This window comes from Orcinus orca, chromosome 12, assembly GCF_937001465.1.
Source record: "Orcinus orca chromosome 12, mOrcOrc1.1, whole genome shotgun sequence".
NCBI lineage: Eukaryota > Metazoa > Chordata > Mammalia > Artiodactyla > Delphinidae > Orcinus > Orcinus orca.
This window is the reverse complement of record NC_064570.1, coordinates 18635446-18656332: the sequence shown is the minus strand read 5'-3', so window position 1 is coordinate 18656332 and position 20887 is coordinate 18635446. Positions and strand designations below refer to the sequence as shown.

Sequence of the window (20887 nt, the reverse complement as noted above, 5' to 3'; positions counted from 1 at the left end):
ACTAGCCATGAGTTCCTGTTAGGCTCTTAGGAATTCCAGATTTGATTCTTGCAAGAGATGCTGTTGGGAGACACCACATAAAAGCCAATATGTCATTCAAGAAATCCCAACCAACATTGGGACAGATAGCGTTTTGGTCTACATGAGCTGTTAAGTGTACATAAAATATCTGTGTAAAATATCAACTGAGAGTGCCCTGCAGAAATGAACCTTACATGAAAATCCACAGTATATCTCATTCTTAGGTGATGGGGGCATGGTAATAAACCTTATGGCCTGTATTTAAACCTGTATTTAATCCTGTGCAGAACATGGAAAGCTTCTAATCCAAGTTTCCATTTTATCACTTGGCATATGAATTCCAGGAAAAAGGCTGAAGGATAGGATATCCTTAATATATCCCAAAGTAGACTTTTTTAATGGTACATTTTGTCAAGTTATAAATACTGTACTGTATTAATCAGAAGTCAATCATAAAAGTGGATTTGCAATACTAACACCATGTAACTTTTAAGGTTTTGTTTTGTAATAAACAAGACCCTATATTGGTTATCAGAAGATGCTGGTAGACTCTAATAGGTCAGAGATAAGTAGATTTTTCACAAATCGTTCTTATATTTCTGCAAAGTCCACTCTGACTTATTAGCTCAATCTAAACACTGAAGTATGAAACTAGAGATACTACAAAAGGGAACTTGAAATGGACCATAATAGCATTAAATCATGGAACTACCTTACATTTGTAAAAGAAAGCATGTTTCCTATCACCCATAAATAAGCAGAAGTGGAGCTATGAGCATAGATATGCCTCCTTAGCATTTAGAAGAGACCAAGATGAATAGGCTTGGCAAGGATTCTGACCCAGCAGGTTGTTGAGACAGGAGTTGGTTCCTGATGAATTTTAACAACACCCTAACTTCCCACATTGGCTAAAGCAGCCAGCTCTCTGTAACATACTCATTCTCTATGATTACCTGCCAAATGCTTATTGCAGACCTGTGGGGAGTTGTTTATAACTCCATGACACTGTTTTGTGCCAGATCAATAAAAGCAAAGGCACATGAGAAGCTGCCCTTATTTTCTCTCTGTAGAGAAACAAAGAGCCCCACAGTTCAACTGAATGTTACTGACTAATCCTCAACGTCACTTAAACTCTCCAGGGATTGTCCTCATTTGTTTTTCACATAACACTATAATTTTTTGAAATATGAATTAGCTAAAATGCAGTTGTATTTTCAGGGAATTGAAGGCTTACCATACATTATCAGCAATTTGCAGGGAGCCGGCTGTGTGTGTGTCATATAACTGGGGGATTTCTCTCTTTAACAATAGATTGTGATGATGTATTTAGAAAAATGTCTGTATTGTTCACATATGTTAAAACCAGGTGGGTTTAAGCAATAGAAATTCAGCCAATAACACATGCTCAAGTAATTGATCCTTACCTTCTTCTTTTCCATCCTACATAGGAGTTAATACACATTTTAATAAACTGAATAGAAAATAATGGAGGGGTCATATTTTTCTGTGATGTGAGCTGAGAAAATTTTTAGGGAAAGAGGAAAGTATAGAGTCAGAGGAAAAAAAGACTTCAAAGATTTTAAACTTGAGTATGAACAAGGCTGGACTGTTGTGAATCTTACCACAAATTCTTCCTGGAAAATCATAAGGAAAATTTAATAGCCAGGCCTTCAGGAAAACTTGCCGGCACTTTAGTCCTTTGAGGTCATTATTTTAAAAAAGACCTGATTAATTTTCTCTCAATTAATCTGATACTCAGGTCATTTAAAGTAACATGAATTTCATTTTCTTTGCTTGATACGTTAACAATATAAAACAATTACAGTTCTTTCTATTTCAGTCTGAATGGAGATTGTATCAAATTATGTATTGAATATATAATGCTCTCAGTTAAAAAGAAACAGTAGAGAGCTACAAAAGCCAAGAAACCAGAAGAATGTTTTCTCCAGGGACAGTTATGTTTACTAATGTTTCCCAAAACATTTCCTTGTTATGATGAGATAAAAGAATGCTTGTTTTGTTTATTTTTATTTTAAATTTAATGCTGAGAGTCTAGATTTTAAAAGGCAACATAACTAGATCTACATGCATAGCGGTAAGGTTGTACTAATTAAATAGAAAAAATAGGCATCAACAAAAGTACTCTATTGGAGTTCAACATTCTTTCAATTTATTTTCTACGTGTTTCCACTTTGGACATTCAAACTGGGATGATATTACTAAAAATTCAGAACGAAGAAACATCAAACTAATTGTTTTTCCTAACTGATGTCTCATTGTCTGTTATAGAACTGCTCCAGCAGTTGGGCAGGGCTGCTATTGTATGCATAGTGCCACGTGGCAGGGACCGGGTCCAGCTCTGGAGGCCACTGCCTCTGTCCTTGGTAGCTGTGTGACCTTGAATTCAGAACCCCAGGGGTTTCAGTGGCACAGCCAATGTGGCACAACCCAAATTTGAACCCAACTAAGGAGTAGACCCAGGAGTGAAACAGATGGAGATAAAATGTAAGATATGTTTTATTAATAATGTGATTGCATACATAGAAAGCTCAAAAGAATTTATAAGAAATTAGAATTAATAAGTAAGTTTGGAAAGCTTGCAGGATACGAGGCTGAAACACAGATATCAATAGCATTTCTCTATACTGGCAACAAATAATTTAAAAAATTTTCAAGTACACCAATTGTAGTAGTACCATAAAAATCAAATACCTAGTATCTGCATACTGAAAAATTACAAAACATTGCTGGGATAAATTAAGGAAGCTCTAAATAAATGAAAGCGTCTGGAAATGCTATATATCATGATATGGGGAGCAGTTACATGGGTATGTACATATGTAAACATTTATTAATAAATTAATAAACGTTTATTAATATTATAATGTACAGTAAAGATTTCTGCACCATATGTGAGTTATACCTCAGTGAAGAAGTTTTTAAAAGTTAACAAAAAAACTAACTGACAAACAAACAACAACAATAAAAAAAAACCACAACAAACTGGATTAGGGACATGGATCAGATATGTGACCACAATAGACTTTTCGATACTAGATTAACCTGTCTAGCCTACTGGCACAACTGTCGACTACAGCCCACATTTACCAAAGGCTGGAGAATCAACCAGAACCTTTGAGAATTGTCAAGTGCAGGCCTCCAGATGAGAGAGAAAGGGGCTGAGCTAAGCATGCCCAGTTTCTTTTTCTCAATCCTGCAAAAAGATGAATCACTCCACTCTTCCCATTGAGTAAGACAAGAGGCCTGAGATGGTACTAAGTAAGAATCTTCTTCACAAAGAAGCATTAATATAAGGGAAAGGGAAAGGAAAACATTTCTCCCCAATCGTGATTTCAATTATGTGCTTTAATCTTCTCATTTGTAAAATGGTGATAATAGAACAAAACTCATACAGTTTTGTAAGAATTAAAAAAAGATGGTATATGTAAAGGACTTTGCTAAGTACCAATAAGTGTGGAATTGGAGAAGCAAAGCATAGGAACTTTAGAGGGGGAAAGACATCTTCAGAAAGATAATCTGATCTACTTGTGGTATTTTTTAGATTAGGAAACTGAGACTCAAGGAGATCTAGACCCTTGTCCAAGTTCCATGGCTAGTTGGATATGTATTGTTGATATATTATAGCAGAACTGCCTCTAGTGTTACTGACTGCAAGTTCATGTTCCCAATGCACAGTGAGGCCAAACAAACTGAAAAGTCAGTTTGGAGCTGAGAAAGGTTTATTGCAGGACCAAGCAAGGAGAACAGGTGGCTCATGCTCAAGAAAAACCAGAACTCCCCAATGGTTTGGTGGCAAGAAGTTTTTATAGGCAAAATTTGGGGTGAGGGCTACAGGGTGTGTGACTTTCTTCTGATTGGCTGGTGGTGAGGTTACAGGGCAGTGTTCCAGGAATCTTGTTCTCAGCCTGAAGTTACCGTCCTCTACCTGGGTGAGGGTCTGCCTGCAGAAGAACTGGAAGATATTGTTATGTATATCCCTTAAGGAGGAACCAGGACCCTGCCCCGTGGCTGCACTATTGTTTCTTTTCTTTTTTAATTTAAAAAAAAATTTTATTGGAGTATAGTTACTTTACAATATTGTGTTAGTTTATACTGTACAGCAAGTGAATCAGCTATATGTATACACATATCCCCTCTTTTTTGGATTTCCTTCTCATCTAGGTCACCACAGAGCACTGAGTAGAGTTCCCTGTGTTATACAGTAGGTTCTCATTAGTTATCTATTTTATGCATAGTATCAATAGTGTATATATGTCAATCCCAATCTCCCAATTCATCCCACGCCCCCCCCTTGCCCCTTGGTATCCATACGTTTGATCTCTACATCTGTGTCTCTATTTCTGCTTTGTAAATTTTGTAGAGACATGGATGGACCTAGAGACTGTCAAACAGAGTGAAGTAAGTCAGAAAGAGAAAGACAAATATCGTATATTAACGCATATATGTGGAATCTGAAAAAATTGGTACAGACAATCTTATTTATTTGCACTAATGTTTCTTGACTGCTTCTCCTTTGTTTTTGCATTCCCTCCCTTCCCCGATAAGCAACTGTTTGAGTCTGCACTTTGGAACTCAAGGAAGGTCAAGGAGGCTGAATGAAGCCTATTTCTTTCAAACAAGAAACTGGGGACATGGAAAGAATTCATAGCCAGGAGAGCCCCACAGGGTCCTGCTCCATTTCACTAGGTCCCAGGTGTTTAAGTGCCTAGTCCCGTGCTCTTTCTTTCTGCTATACCACTCTGCTGAATAGCCATCCTAAATGGCAGCAGATGGAATTGCCAGCCCTTCTCCCCACCACCGTGGGTTTCCTGTTTTCAGAAGGTACACAGTCTGTTTCTACCCTCACGGAGGCTCTGTGTGCTGCCATACTCAGGCAGCAATTTATAGCCCTTGTGTTTTGCAATAAGAACAAGATTACTATTTAGAATCAAGGTAGCTATTTTCACAATCTGCTGTGAAGTAGTTAGGCAGGTATTCTTTTGGAGGTAAATAAACACAGTCAACTACAATTATTTGATTCCATTTAGTATATTAGAAAATGTAGTAGTTTAATGATACCCTAGTGGCCTGTAATGGTTAATGCACCGCAGAAAATGAATCATAAAATCCCCTTCTTACTAATAACTCTGAGACTAGTGTTATTAAAAAGGCACTAAACCCCAGGGAATCAGAGTGTTTTCACCTTCCCACCAAGTGACAATAATATTAGTTTGGATTCTCTATTCGCTGGTCATGAAAATATAGGATCTTTGGGCAGAAGGAAAACCTGTATCATATTCTATTTGTTTGATGATAAATTCTTGCAGCATCATCTGGCACTGTTGCTATGGCAAAGAAAATGGTCCTGTAAAGGCCAGGTGATTTTCTAACTCTGTCACACCTTCCCAAATGCTAGTTCATCGTGAACTGGCGTAGTAGCTGAAGAGAGACTTCTTACTGATGGGAAGTACCATCCCCTTCATGTGCAGACCCAGGGGACTGGCAGGGTAGGGAAGTGCATGTGTCACTTTAGATTTACACAAACACACAAGCTGTTTGTGTTTATTTGGAAAAGGGTTTGAGTTACAAATATTCCCTGAAAACATGTGCCTAGCCTCCTGGTTTTCTGTATGATAAATACTGACAGGATGAGCTTCTTTGTCTTAATTTGCAGTTAATAGATTGAGTGCTAGTACTTCTAGTCAGAGAGACAGCTGTGCACATTTGGAACAATCCCAGGGAGAAGACCTCAAAAAGCTTGAAAATGATACTGGTGCACAGAAGGATGCCCTGTCCTCAGTTGCCAGAAAAGTGTCTCCTCTGTAGACTTCTATATCTACACCCACGTTTCTGCCAACTTACAGAAAGAACAAGTATCAAGGGGGCATTTTCATACCATTGCTCTTTCCTCACTTATAAACGGTGGGATTCATGTCCCTTTGGCAGGATTATCATGATATCATTATTTGAGTATTGTATATAATAAACACAAAAAATAGTAGCCAGTATTACTATTAATGTGTATATTTCCCATTAAGACAAATGTAAAATTAGTTTAAATTAAGAAGAATATTCCACTAATTGTTTATTGTGTATATATATCAATAAATATACATATGTATACATGAATGTATATATATTTACATGTGTTATTTTATATATTTTTCATATATATATACATATATACACACATATCTTACTCATAACATCAGTAAATAGATACAGTTGGAAGTCAGCATGGCTCAAGAAACACATCACCATTTGACCAGTTTGCCTTAATTACACCGGTGTTTCTGGAATAATTATTACTCACGTCACTCACAAAAGTAACCCAGTTTGGACACTAAGTTATATGATAGTCCTAAATAAGGATCAAAAGGAAAACATTGATCTCAAAGAAATCCAAGACCAGTTACAGTCCCAATGCTGATGAATAAGGCATCCACTAGACAAGACAGCTTAAGAAATTTGTACTGGGGACACCAAAATAATTTTTAAAATATATAATACATCTTTAGTAGCGTTTATCAAAACAAAAACAAAACAACAGACTCAGTGGTCATAAGGTTTGTCCCTAACAGAGAAAAGAACGCACATTTTTTGACAGTTTGCTCCTAGGGTTGACTTTAATAGCTGCCACTTCAAGTAGATGGTTTTAGTAGAACCGCTTAAGTAGCTGCTAGAACCCTTTCAGTTACTGCTACATTGAAGGTTATTTTGCCATCCAATTTTTGTCTATTTTTTTTCTTCTTTAACTCCTGGTAATTTCTCTAATTCTAACAGCTTTAACATTTAGCTCCAGCACTTGGGAGTTTCGGGCTGTATTTAAAGGCTCATTTAAAACTTATCAGACCGATGGCATTAATTTATCTCAGACCCAGGGGTTCTGGGTGGCAGACATAAATTACCTTATTTCAATGACTTTGCAGTTTTTTCAAGGAGGATGTTTGCTTTCTGCTTTACATAACTTCTAGACTTATTCTGTGCAGTTTGATTTTAAAATGCCCCTTCTGCCTCTCTTACTCCTATTTCCTCTTGGGAAGTGTTCTTTCAATTAGGAAAATATTACTTTAGCAAATCACACTTTTAACAAGTTCTTATTAAGCAACACTGGAAGATGAGTTAAAATGAAATTTGTCCCCCCTTCAACCTGACCTGGGTATTTTGTATCTCATTCTTAGAGTAGATGCACATGTACCTTTTTTACATTTTCAACTATACCTAAATAGATTAGCCTTAAATAGAACTCTTTGTTAATGTCTTATTTCATCTCAAGCTCAATGTCAAAGTCAAAACTCTTTACCATTTCTTCTAAGTACTTCAAGCTCTCTAAGTTCCTAAGATACTCTGTTATTCTCCAGCCCAGACACCTTGGGGTTCAGTGACCTATTCAGGCTGTCACCTGTGACATAGGTGGAAATGATCGCAGAGTATCTGAAATTCATACGTAAAGCTAAAGGTTTAGATTAAATGTGTAGTGTGACTCTTCCATCAAGAAACATTTTACCTGAGTTTCTAATAATTAGCAAATCTTATTCAAATATTTCTGTACCACCAACCATATAGAAGAAGAAATTCATACTACCTAGTTCTTCTTTTTACTCTAGGTTTTTTTGGTTCTAGAGATGATAAAATTAGTGGAATCATCAAGAGAAAATATTGGGGTTTAGATGATGCACAAACTGATTTACAATGGATTGTGGATTGTCACAAAGGATATAAAAAATGCTTTTCCAGGACTGTGATATAGGGAGACTTTTAATATAAGTCTCTGTGAACCCAGAGGAAATAAGAGCTATTTTCATTGCTCCTTAAGGATTTCCTTGCAGTATGTGAAAGTTCTTTATTTTCACCTCTGTGGCGTTTGTTTTATATGTTATAAAGCTGTTATTGAATTCAGAAAATAAAATTGAATAAACTATTTTCAGATAGAGTACAGCAGAGATAGTCACAAATACAAAGCTTGAACAGGTAGGTTTGGCTTTCCCTTCTTCTGAGAGCCCTGAAAAGCATTTGGGAATTAAACATGCAGGTTTAGACTTCATTACTGCAACCTTGGTAGTGATCTGTTTTTATGTTACAGGCAATGAAAGCTTAGAAGAAAACTATGTCCAGGACAGTAAGATGGGGTTTGTCATCAACGCCATCTATGCCATGGCACATGGGCTACAGAACATGCACCATGCCCTCTGCCCTGGCCATGTGGGCCTCTGTGATGCCATGAAGCCCATCGATGGCAGCAAACTCCTGGACTTCCTCATCAAGTCCACGTTCATCGGTGTGTCTGGAGAGGAGGTGTGGTTTGATGAGAAAGGGGATGCTCCTGGAAGGTAAAGCAGTCTTTTCCATAATGGATCTAAATAACCCTGTGATCCTCTTCGAGCCAGACAGATAGATACTCTGGCTCCCTTTGGTTCCATGGTTTCTGGGTGCCACGATGATAGACATAAACGAGGATAGACGCAACGAGATAGCTAAAAAGAAAGGGCTAATGTTAGATGGAAATTACATTATAAAACATTGAAGAGCTTCTTATTGGTAAATACCCACAATCCTGCATCCTACCAGTGCCACCCCCCTACCTCCCCACACACACATACAGCTATCATCCCTGGTCTTCCCTTAGAATGCCTGGGACCTCCCTGCAAGCCCAAGATACTAAGGAGATTACACCTGACCAGCAGGATTCTCCCTGGCACTGCCAACATCAGGTCAGCCTCCTTCTAACTGATTAGTCCCAATACTATACTGGTTGTGGAATATTGTAATATTATTCCTGCTTAAAGAGCTTAATATATGACGAGAACCAAGTCTTCATATGTATCCCTTTTTTTCAGGTTAACTTATGTTCCTGCTAACATGTTTCTTGGAACAAGAAAGAAAAGAATTTTCTGTCTGGTATTCAGTCTCTATGGCTTCCAAAGAGTTAATCAAGAAGCAAAGGAAAATTAAATCTAACTAACTATATATATTTTTCCCAAGTCATTTTATATACAGTCTCTTCTGCAACACTTGCTTTTATAGTACCAGTTAGCTCATATGTAATTGGTATGCAGAGAATGATATCAGTATAAACAGTAGTTGTGTTCTTTCATAGGAATTTTCTTAGGCAAGGGATGATCAGAACAGTGGGATAAAACTTAAAACCTGCAACAGGAAAGAAAAAAGGCCCTCAGTCTGGCTACTGCACAGTGTGCCCACAATCTTTTTTTTTTTTCCTCCTAAGCCCTGTTATCTTTCAGTACATAATTTTGCAAAGTGAGAGATTTTAGAAAAGCATATGTTGTGATAAAACAGATAATCAAATCATTTAATCCTCATCGCTATAGGCATATCATCATCTTCTTTTACAGATGATAAAACTGAGTGTCAGAGAAATGAAGAAACTCACCTAAAGTCACGCAGAGAGTAGCTGGTGGAGGCCGTGCAGTCTGAATTGACACTTGTAATCTTTTTGCCACATCGTGCTGCCTTTTAGCTAATCCTAAAATTAGGCAGAATTGCTGGCAACCTTCTTAATGTCATTTCAACTGTACTGTAAGAGACTATTTGACCCTAAATAATTCTTCACATATCTCTTCCTTTCATGTAAGCTTAAAGTTCTACGTTTAGAGAGTGCCTTGCGGGGCCTAAGTGCATTCTCCCTGTCAAAACCCAACAGCTCCAGGAAGGATAAATGCTATAAGTAATACTCAGCAATTAAAGCGATGAATTTATCAGATTCCTTCCAAGCTGCCAGTGAGGTGGGAGCAGCTTTAGATGAAAATGAGAGTGGGAAGAATGGAATGATGCAGGGCCTGGGCGTGTGGAAAGCTTCCAGGAGCTGAGCACCTTAAGAAATGGTACCAGAGGAAAAAGTGATTCAGAGCACTGACCGCCCCCACCCCGCCCCCCTTTAAACCCGTGGTTGTAATCCTGGGTTCTCCTGGAAACCAGGTTCTATCAAGGATTGGGTTTGGAATGGAAACCTTCCTTCATGATTCTATAACATACACAATGTGCCTAGGACAGGGCCAGATGCATTTCCCACACAGCGTAGACATGAGTTTCCTCCTCCTCTCTCTATTTGTAAACTATCCAAAATATAGGCCCACAATTTTAGCTGGTTTCTCCTTCATCTTTAATTATGTATTTAAATCAAGAGTTTTCCCCTGGGTCCCTTTTCAAGGATCATTTCCACAGGCTTGAAATTGGTCAGCTTCATCTGTATTCAATTTCTATTTCAACCACTTCCCTCTGTTTCTATCTCCTTGTCACACCGTCATTCATGCTTTGGTCCCTCTTGTAATTATCTTAGTTAATCATCATGCAACATAGATTGAATGCATTGAAAGGATGCTGTAAAGTTGTAGTTCACAGCGTGAGGATATTCCAAATAACCACCAACGTGCTAGAAGGGACTCTGGGGTCAAGAGAAAAGAGCAGTGTTCCTTAACACACACAGCACTGGGGAAGGCCTCTTTTTAGTAAGTCAGTATTTTTCCCTTGGTATCTTCAAGCATTTTTTTTTCTCCAGCTTTTGGGACTTTTCAAAAGTATGTTTTCATACCAAAATATTGTGAATTTTTCAGTTCCTAAATGCTAATTAAGTGTGAACTGATTTCTCCTATTGAAATGAGGAAGTTGAAATAAAAGTCTTTGGAAACTGGTTTATAGGAAAAAGATATTCTAAAGCTCGCATTACGCCTAAGCCTGCGTTGAAAGTATGTAAGGAGATTTCACAATGTAATATGGAGTAAAACATAAAGATCAAAGGAAATGAAAAAGGGAATTACTCATACCAAACACAGCAGGCTCTGTAACCATAAGGACCTTACAATGGGAAAATATTGCAGGTGTAGATTAGTGTCCTTGATCATGAATGCGAGCCACCAGCCCACAGTTAATACCCACGTGGATATCACTCAGACAGCTACTCTGAGAACATTCTGGTTTGTCTCAGCAACCAGAGGAATGAGACCCCTCTATTAACCAAAAATCAGAAAGCAGAGAGGTGAATAACGCGCTCCAGTTGCACCATTCTCTCTTCTCACTCTATGTAAGTTTTGTTCACCTGGAAAAGTAGGGGAAAGACTTCCTTTATGCCCCGAGAGTCCCCTTTCCCTTTAGGGAGCTGCTACTTATAGAAATTGCCAGAATCTGATTGTGGAGAAGCCACTAGCCATCCTGTGGGTGACAGGATGCGTTTGCACATTAAGAACAGGCAGCAAAGCTATTAAAAGATATTAGCTGTATAGATAAAGAACTAGGCCAGATATGACCAGTAGGTTTCAGATGCCAGCTAAGGTTGATTGGTAGTAGCTTCCTGGAGTGCTGGGCTGAGGAGGATTCTGAGTCTGTATCAGGGTTAGAGGGAAAGAATTCCGAGATGGGTTAGGTAGGGATATTAGGGAGGGGAGGAAGAGAGCTGAGGAAGAGGAATACGTGTTAGTTAATTGCCAGCTATTTCTTTGGGTCACTCACAAAGAGTAAGAGATATTGTCTCATATTCTAGTGCAGGAGAGTGAAGAATGCACAGGTACTGTAGGAAAGAACCCCACTTTGCAGAGCCACTGAGGGAGAGTCAGGCATCCATTTTTGGGCAACTGCCACTTGAGTTATAGTTTCCTTGGAGTAAATAGCAACATGGAAAGAAGATTGAAGAATACCAGAGAACTGTCAATAACCGAGAGAGAAATGACTATGACAACACAAAGATGTTCTCATTTTCTTATAGTATGGAAATAACCAGAGTGTTTTAGCACATTAATAGTGCTACTAATGTGAATGATATAGTGATATTGCCTTACATATGTATTTCTCCCAATTGCGAACAGCCTTATGTTAGTAAATTCCCACAAGAACCCCGTGAGTCTTACAGAGTTTAGTGACATTCCTAAGTAGTATAATCTACTATTAAAACATTAGGAAAGAGATTCCAGCTTATACATTCTAATGTCAAATGCTGTGTTTTTTCCACCAAATTGGAAAATGCTCTCCACTGCCCACACTGGGAAATGATGTGTCTGATCCCCAGAACACACTCTGGCTACAGTGAATATTTCTAAATGTAGATTTTACCATTGTGCAGCATTGCAGCATTTGAAATAACTGAAATAACTGACACCAATTACTTGGATTCAGAAATGTTTGTCCTGATCAAGGAAGAGACCAGTTTAAATGTCAATGCTCAAGATGTTAAATCCCAAACATCCTTGCTAATTAAAGGTGCATTTCTCAGATTTCGTGCTCTATTAGCACCTAAAATAAGTTCCAGACTTGGTAAAACTCACCTCTTTTAATCCAGTGTAATTAAAATGGCAACTGAATGTGAAAAAGGAATTTGGAATAAAAGTACTTAAGCTAAAAATTAGTGTTCTGAAGAATTGTTACTTGATCAAAGAATAATCTAGTGAATAATGATTTGAAGGATATGGTGATCGACTCAGCACATATAGATCTTTTTGAGAATAAGCAGAGAGAAAAGTACAAGAATAATATCTTCTTTAATGAATATGGATGATACACAAACAGAGACTGAAGAATGGAATATACATTTTGGAAAATCAGAGGATACATAACTAAATAAACTGAAATATTGACAGTAGCTGGCATTGGGACATGGGACGATTCTAACTTTTCTCTTTCTTCTCTCTATTATTACCTATTTACTAAATTCCTTTGGTTTCTACATCATGTCCATCTTCTCCAAGACACACGTGTTGCTTTCTTTGTAGGTATGATATCATGAATCTGCAGTACACTGAAGCTAATCGCTATGACTATGTACAAGTTGGAACTTGGCATGAAGGGGTGTTGAACATTGATGATTACAAAATCCAAATGAACAAGAGTGGAATGGTACGGTCTGTGTGCAGTGAGCCTTGCTTAAAGGGTCAAATTAAGGTAAGCCAGCCACACATGCATTCTTGGACGGTGTCCATGAGGAGACCTCCTGCCTGGGCATAAGCAAAGAAAAACACAGACATTTTTCTTTGACCAGACTGTCCAGAAAGGGTGCACCAGGCATACTGTTTCTGTCCTTGTGTTTAGCAAAAATGAGGAAGACAAAGAAAGATTGGGCAATGGAATAGGCAAACCACTGGGATATTTAGAATAGTCTTTATTTGAATCGTAATGATGAGCTGCAGTCTTAAATACGATATAGAAAGCAAGGGGATGAATAATCAAATTAAAAATTAAGACAGAAGTAAACGCGGAAACCAAAGCCAATGATACTGCTTACTCATAGTTCTAGCTATTGTCAAAGAAAGCAGAAGCTGAACAATGCCAAATAAATGTATAACTAAAATAAAAGAAGCTGAAATGAGGTAACACAAAAGCATTGCTTACTACTTCTCTTTTCTCTACCAAGTTCTTTGAATGTTCCTGAAACTGGTATTTTCCAGCCAAGAGAGAGTCTTCACTTCTAATTATTCCCAGAAGTTTTTTTTTTTTTTTTTCCAGGTTGGGGCAAGTGAGTGATCATGATATTACTGTATATTTAAAACTAGAGTAAATAAACCTCATAAACTGGACATTTGGCTGAATGGAGTAGAGAGAATTCTTGGTGAAGAAGACATGGAAAGAGCACTCTCTGAATCCCGTGCTATTTAGAAACCAGACTGATGCACTAGGAAATGGAGCGTAGGGGAGTGATTGTGAACTGGCAGGAGTGTGGATTGAATGACCTAATAGGTCTTTCCCATCTCTAATTTTCTGTGACTCATCTCTGGGAGCAGACAAGCCGTCAAGTAAATGTCACAAGGCACAGCTGGGGCTGGAATGTATACGGTGTGAGGCTTCTGCTCTCTCTCCACATGGCCACGCTGCTATGCCATTTGCAGGAGCCGTAGGACCAGCCATGCGAGGGAGAGGCCCTGAGAAGTATACTTAGGGGCCTTTAGGGCAAGGGTCTAGTAGTGCTGGTACAGCAGCTGGAAAAGCTGTATCACTGCTGATCAAAGAATGTGGAGGATCTGGGACCTGCAACATCGTTTAGCATCTGAGAAGAGCTGTCTGGGTGGACTCAAGCTCTCAGTAGAATCCATCACTTTGAGTGTGAAAAAAACTTCTGAGGCAACTCACCCTAGTTGCAAATGTCACTGCCTTCTCTACAGGTGTGATATTAAAAATATTTAATAATTGTCATGATAACCAACCGATCAGAATGAACTCCATTTTAGTGCTATGACAGGGTGCTGGAGGCCTCCTGCTATGCCCACGGTTAATCCTTGAGTTGTTGGATCATGGGAAGATTTAGGTGAGGAATCTTACATGGATAGGGTAGTATGGGGCAATCAGGGGGCTTGGAGAGACACCATTAGTTTCCAACCAGTACAGAAGCATTTCAGTAGTGTAAGAGTGACTCCAGGCAAACCACTGTGTACGGGCCAAACGTCAGTGCTGCTTCTTCCCAAGAATCCATTTCTGATTCTTATCCAGATGGAATTTTTCACATGGGGCTGTCTGGTGGTATTAGGAATATATCCTCTGAAATTGAGAGGCCTAAAACTTCTCCTTGACTCTTACCACAGGATGCCAGACCAGTGGATTCTGGGTGGGTTATCTTCTCTGGATGGTAGGGAAAACCAGGGAGACCTGAAGTCATATGATTGGGACAGCCCAGAAGCCCTGGGCTTTATGCTCTCCTGTGACCCAAAGGGTGTCACATGTTCATTTCAGACCTCCTCCCCAGCATGGGTGGCAGCATTGAATCTTTAGTGCAGACAACTGCTGTGAAAAAGTTTATGAAACTACACAGTTTGGTTATTCAGAGTATAAGAAAAACAAACAAACAAACAAACAAATACAACCCTGGCAAGAGAAAACAAATCAATCTGAAGATAGTCTGCACCCCAGCTCCCTTTCAGACTTCCCTCCTGTTACTCTGACTGCTGGCAGGCCATGAATGGGAGCTCACATGCCATGTGTAGTCCCATTTGTATACTCCAGAAGATAGACTTTCCCCCCATCCCCAAGTTCAGAGGAAAGGCTGTCTGCATGCATCTTTAAGCTAGATACTGAAGTATTTCTGGCATCACATTTGCATTACACCCATGCAGTGTTATCGAAGGAGATCCCAGAAATCTTTGCTGAGCCATTACAGAGCACTTGCTATAAATGCAAATCTCTTGGGGTCCAATTTTCATAGTACTGTGTACCCTGCAGGATAAAAGTTATGCCCGTTCTCAATAACACCTGGCGTGGGGGTGAGGGGGGATGTTTGTTTGTTTCCCATAAGCACCACGGGAGGTATGGAAACAAATGAAATCTGAATCCCATTTACCAAATAATAGCATTTATATTCTTACATCATCAATTTGCCATCTACCAGGTTCAGGATACAGAGCCAGGTCTCTCAGTAGCCACTACAGAGACTGGAGGGAAGCAACTTAAAAGGTGATTGTAGGACTTGCACTTATATTAACTGAGAAACATAACCTTTAGGAAAGGATTATTCACTTTAAATATCAAATGCCACTTAAGATGTTGAAATAACCATTTGACTTCTTTCGTGATAACCCATAAAACTTTCTTATGGTAATTTCCTTTGAAGTAGTTAAAAGTCCAGTTTTCTTATGTTATTGATTTTAGAAATATAAATATAATATCTTATAAATATAATATTTTATGGAGGAGAAATTGATTTCAGTCACACCACAAACAGTGGTAAATAAAATCAAACTTTTGTTGTGTCTTATATTAGTCAGGTTTCAGTCAGGAAAGAAAGAACCCATGCCAGGTGGTTCAACAGAGGAAATTTAAGGTAAAAAACTAGTTATAAAAGTAAAAGGGGGGCTTCCCTGGTGGCGCAGTGGTTGAGAGTCCGCCTGCCGATGCAGGGGACACGGGTTCGTGCCCCAGTCCGGGAAGATCCCACATGCCGCGGAGCGGCTGGGCCCATGAGCCATGGCCTCCGAGCCTGCGCGTCCGGAGCCTGTGCTCCGCAACAGGAGAGGCCACAGCAGTGAGAGGCCCGCGTACCGCAAAAAAAAAAAAAAAAAAAAAAGTAAAACGTGGCAATGAGGCAACTCAGAGATGAGCAACAGTAGGAATCATTCCCACCTCTGGGCTAGAGGGACACAGGGAAGGTCACAGATACTACCTGAGATGCCTCCTGAGGTGGGAGGGGAGGATACCTTGATACGAGGCTTCTCCTCTCTCCGGCTCTTCAGTCTCCCATTAGGTCCTTCCATTCTGCCAACCGTATGGAGAAGACGCTGGAAAGAGAGCCTGAGCAATGTAGTGCGCAGATACTTAGCTCAGGTTCCCTTGAACCCTGAAAGCTAAGCAAGGTTAAGCGCTAATGCATTACTGGGAGATGCAATCCCAGGGAAGCAAGAGTGAGAGGAAAAGGGAAGGGAGGCATAGAAGCATGGCGGAACACCTCTACCACTACGGTGAAGCGTCACTGAGCAGGACGCTGCCTCACTGAGCACAGCTCAGCCTCACGGAGGTCTCTGGACAGGCTGCTGGGACTGTCTGTTGGAGCAAGGAAGGGAGAAAAATGTATGCACTCCTGCCATTCTATTTTCTGCTTCCTGTGGTCAGCGTCTGCTCACAGGACGTGATGTCATCTGACTCCTTTAGGCAGCTGCTGGGGAAGCCAGTGTCCGTGTCCTGCTATGTGGACCTTCTTTGAATTTGGAAGCAGCAAGGGGAGAAGTCTCTGTGGGTCTTACACAGTCTGGTCTGGGCTCCTGCTGTGCTGAATTGCCAAGGAGGCAGTTCTAGAACCCAGTGCCTCCTCTGGGGGAGAGAGAGTCACCTGCAGATGCCAGAAGATGACACAGTAGTGGTAGGCTCTGAGGTAGGAGTTGCAGAAGCATCCAGAACCCTCAAGAGCCAGGGGCCAAGGGCCTAAGAGACAGGTCAGGCAAAAAGAATTTGAGGCAGCACGTAAACTATGGACAATGGATCTGCAAGCAAACAGCAAGGGCCTGGCACTTGTATTGGTCTCCCACACCAAGCCTGCTGCTATTTTCCTTGGTGTGGGGAAGGCAGGAAAGAGGTAAGAAGGGGTGGGAAGGCAAGGGGGAGAAAGTGAAAGAAAGGAGAAGGGAGGCAATAGAGATCGGGAACTAACATTGATCAGGCATATTCTCATGCAAGTACAAGAATGGATGACATCGTTTCAATTATTCCTTAAAACAACCCTTTAAAAGCAGATATTATCACCCCATTTTATAGATGAGAAGTCAGAGGCCCAGAGGGCTTGAATTACTTGCCCCAAGCTTTCTCAGCTAGTGGTTAAGAAATGCCGAGCTGAGCTTGGAGCCAATCCAAAGCTCTTATCAACCCACAGCCACATGTTGTTCAACCATCTTTCATTATGTGAACTGACATATTTCCTACAAATGCAAGTTTCAATTGCTAAAGCTGATTTTCTTAATAGTTTACAATGAAGTTATAAATAGAGATCCACTTTAAAATTGCTGAGGGAACAGAATCTAGAACTAAGCAGGCAATAAATATTAGTGAAGGTGGTCGGGAGAGTCTGACAGAGATGGGGAAACCGGCAGAGAATCCCAGGGAAAGGGTCCTGGGGATTGCTTTCATTCACCTCCTATTCTTTCTTTTCCCCTCTCTTCTCTTCTAGTTTTCTCTTCCGTTTAGTTCGTTTTTGGATTCTTTACTCCAAGATGATGGTTTGGGTCTGGGACTTTAGGCATGGAAAGTAGAAATCACTACTTCCCCCCTTCTCACCTGGCCTGTCAAGATAGAATTATGGAGACCATATCATAAATGGCTCTTCATTACACATGCCATATTGTCCTGTGGTAAAATACACCCTAGATATGTGGAGAAAAGCCCAGATACACATATTTTTACAAACTATATATTTCAGAATTGGGTTAACTATTTTTTCCCTGAACCATCTGAACTGAGGTGCAGATATCATGAAACTTCATACCTCAGCTTTTGTCTTCTAAGCATAAGGGCAATTCTCACATGGCCATAAGACCAGCTAAGAAAGTTAGCAATAACATCACCAACCACAGCTGTCCTGTTCACCTCAACTTCCCCTTTTTGTGAATCAAAACAAACTACCCATTGAACTTGTTCATATTTAATGCAACCATTTTGGCAACCAATGAAACAATGACATAGTTCCTTCATTATGTAATATTTTCTAAATTCCACTGCAGGATGGCAGGTTCTCAACAAAAATTGTCCACAGGAATATCAAAATTCCTTATCTGAGAAGCTTATGATTACATAATGATGATGTGATCTGCCCCAGCTACTAAAAACATACTGGCTACAATTTTGAAAAAAGTTAAAGACAAAATACTGGGTTCCTTTTTGTATTTTATTATGTATGTGAAAGCATGAAATTATTATAGTGTCTCTGGAAGAGAGAAAACTTTGCAAGCACTGGTCATAATGAGAAATTCTATGGAATCATCATTAATTTATTCACAGCCACTCTGAGTAATACCTACACCTTCACCTCTCATGCTTTGACCAGTGTTTAAGATGGTCTCCTGGTTACTGAACTTTTTGGTGATCACCTTAGCCTCAGATCTAGCTTGTCTGCCACTTTTGGGGACAGGTGCCGATAGGACCTGCTGCTGAATCACATGACACTGGGCAGAGAAGGAACGCAGCAGAGCTGTTGTTTCTTGCAGGTGGCAGTGGCCAAAGCAGGGCTCATTTTCTTTTTTAAGTAAATATTTATTGAAGTATAACACACATACAGAAAAGTAGAGAAGGAAGGCAATAGCATGAGTACACATTGGACTCTTACTTCTGGGTCTTTTCTTTAGCTGATCCCACTGCCTAGAACTCTCTTCCACCAGATATATTCAGGACTTCCTCCCTTTCCCTCTCTCAAGTCTTTACTCAAATGGCATATCTTTGTGAAGCCTTACCTGACCACCATATGCAAAATTGCAATCCCCAATTCCACGTGCCTCCCTATCAAGACTGGGACTGAGATGAGGCAAGTGACGAACTTAGGGCACAGACCCTAAAGTGGCCCCCCATTAACATCCTGCAAGTGCAGGGTGGGCATGTGCACAACGCTGAGGGTTTTCAGGGCCTCTTTAAGTCTGGTCCCTAGGCACTAGGCTTGCCTCACCTTGGTCCCTGCCCTGAACCCTATTCCTCTTTCTTGCTGTAGTTTTCTCAAAGCCCTTTTCTAGGATGGCGCTCCTCAAAGATGGGGATATGATCTGTTTTATTCGCTGATTGTGAATGCATAATGTGAATGAATGAATGGATGAATGATTGAATGCATATGCCCTGCATAAGCATTTCATTCCTCCTTCTAGCAGTATATGTATTACATTATGTCAGATTTTGAGCTTCTTAACCTCAGTGATCATCAGGTCTTTTCATTTATTTGTCCGCATGCATAGCACCATGTCTGGCACACTGGGCCACTAAATAAATGTTGGTTAAGTAAATATATATCTGCCAACTTCTGAGATATAATTTCGGTTCTCAGCATAACATGCCATCATTCTGACAGCTGTTTTTACACAAGGAAGAACTTAGTTCTTGAAAATAACTGGTGATAATGTGCCTGAGGTTTGCACAAGTTACTGATCCCCTCTGCAGCTGTTTCTTCATCTGCAAAATGTAAACAGTTAACTTCACTGCATGGAGTGGTTGTGAGGTTTAGTGTAATTCTGTACAGAGGGCCTTGCACATGGTCTCGTTCAATGTATGTCCATTTTTATATGATTTTTGTTACATTTCCCCTGTAATAAATTACTACGTAGGGATTTTCCTAAACTGATATTTTTCTATAATTCTTTCAAGGCTCTCTTCAATTTCCTCCTATTTTTTATTCTCTTTGAATTCTTCATTTTCATTTTTTTGTTTATGTAATATTCCATATTATTTCCCTCTTTTCTTTCACATACATTATTGAGTAATTATTGAAAAATTAATATGTACCAATAACTATGCTAGCACTGTGAAAGCAAAAGAAACTTAAACATGGCCCCTTCCTTTGAGGAACTCATGGTGTAGCTGGAAAAAATTGTATCAGCAATTAGAGTCCTTTGTTGCCCAAGCTCTCATGCTGGGTGCCATGGGGACACAGGAGGGTAGGACTAGCCCTTCTCTCCCTCAGCTGATTTTCCTACGGTCCTAATTAGGTAGGACCAGTGTCTTTATTCTGTTTAGTCTTCCAGGCATTTCCCTTCTGAAGCAAATTTCTCTGTTTCCTTTGACTTATCATTACTTTTCCTTCATTATATTCTCTCGATGCTGTTTTCTTTCTTTTGTCCTTTTTCTAAACAAAGCCTAAATTTAAAAAATCCATTTCAAGTTACTTCAGAAACGTAGTCGTAAAGTTAACACTTGATTTCCTATGTCATAAATACTTTAAGACTCCTACAGTGTATATGGAATTGAATCATAACCTTGTGTGAAACAGCAGGTCATCTAGTCTTACTAACAATAAACAGAGCACCATGTACACAGGATGTAAAAGGAATCAAAACAGTCCCTGTGTCTCGGGAAGTCTTGGTCTTTCAAGCGCAATTTCAGAGAAATATCAAATCTCTTATCATGACTCAGAGCTGTCATAAAAAGTGTTTTATGGTAACAAAAATGAGACAATACCTTATTCAGTTATTGAGTGTATACTCCATGCAAAAGAAATATCAGTTAGTATAAAAATAATTTAAAATATCAACACCTGTGATATGGGGGAGATTAAAATGTAGAGACAATAATTTAAGAATTTTTTAAAAAGTATCTGAATGAAACATATCTACCATATACATGTGAAACAACTAGAGGACAAAAGCTAACTGACTTGTGGTAATAAACTACCAAGTATATTTTAATTATAGAGAATTCCAAATAAGGTAATGTTTCAAAGGGCTCACTGCACCAGAAATACTTCCTGGAGCATGTGTCAGGA

General features: G+C 39.5%; 1 protein-coding gene across 4 annotated transcripts in view; it reads left to right on the top strand.

Annotated features, from left to right (window-relative positions):
* The window catches only part of GRM1 (glutamate metabotropic receptor 1), a 362985-nt gene that overhangs the window by 287369 nt on the left and 54729 nt on the right, over window positions 1-20887 (top strand). For all 4 annotated transcript variants that reach the window (XM_033405479.2, XM_049695377.1, XM_049695378.1 and 1 more), the window contains exons 5-6: window positions 8105-8351; window positions 12738-12906. In XM_033405479.2, coding sequence (XP_033261370.1) covers window positions 8105-8351; window positions 12738-12906 — 416 coding nt within the window. The remainder of the gene's footprint in view (window positions 1-8104; window positions 8352-12737; window positions 12907-20887) is intronic.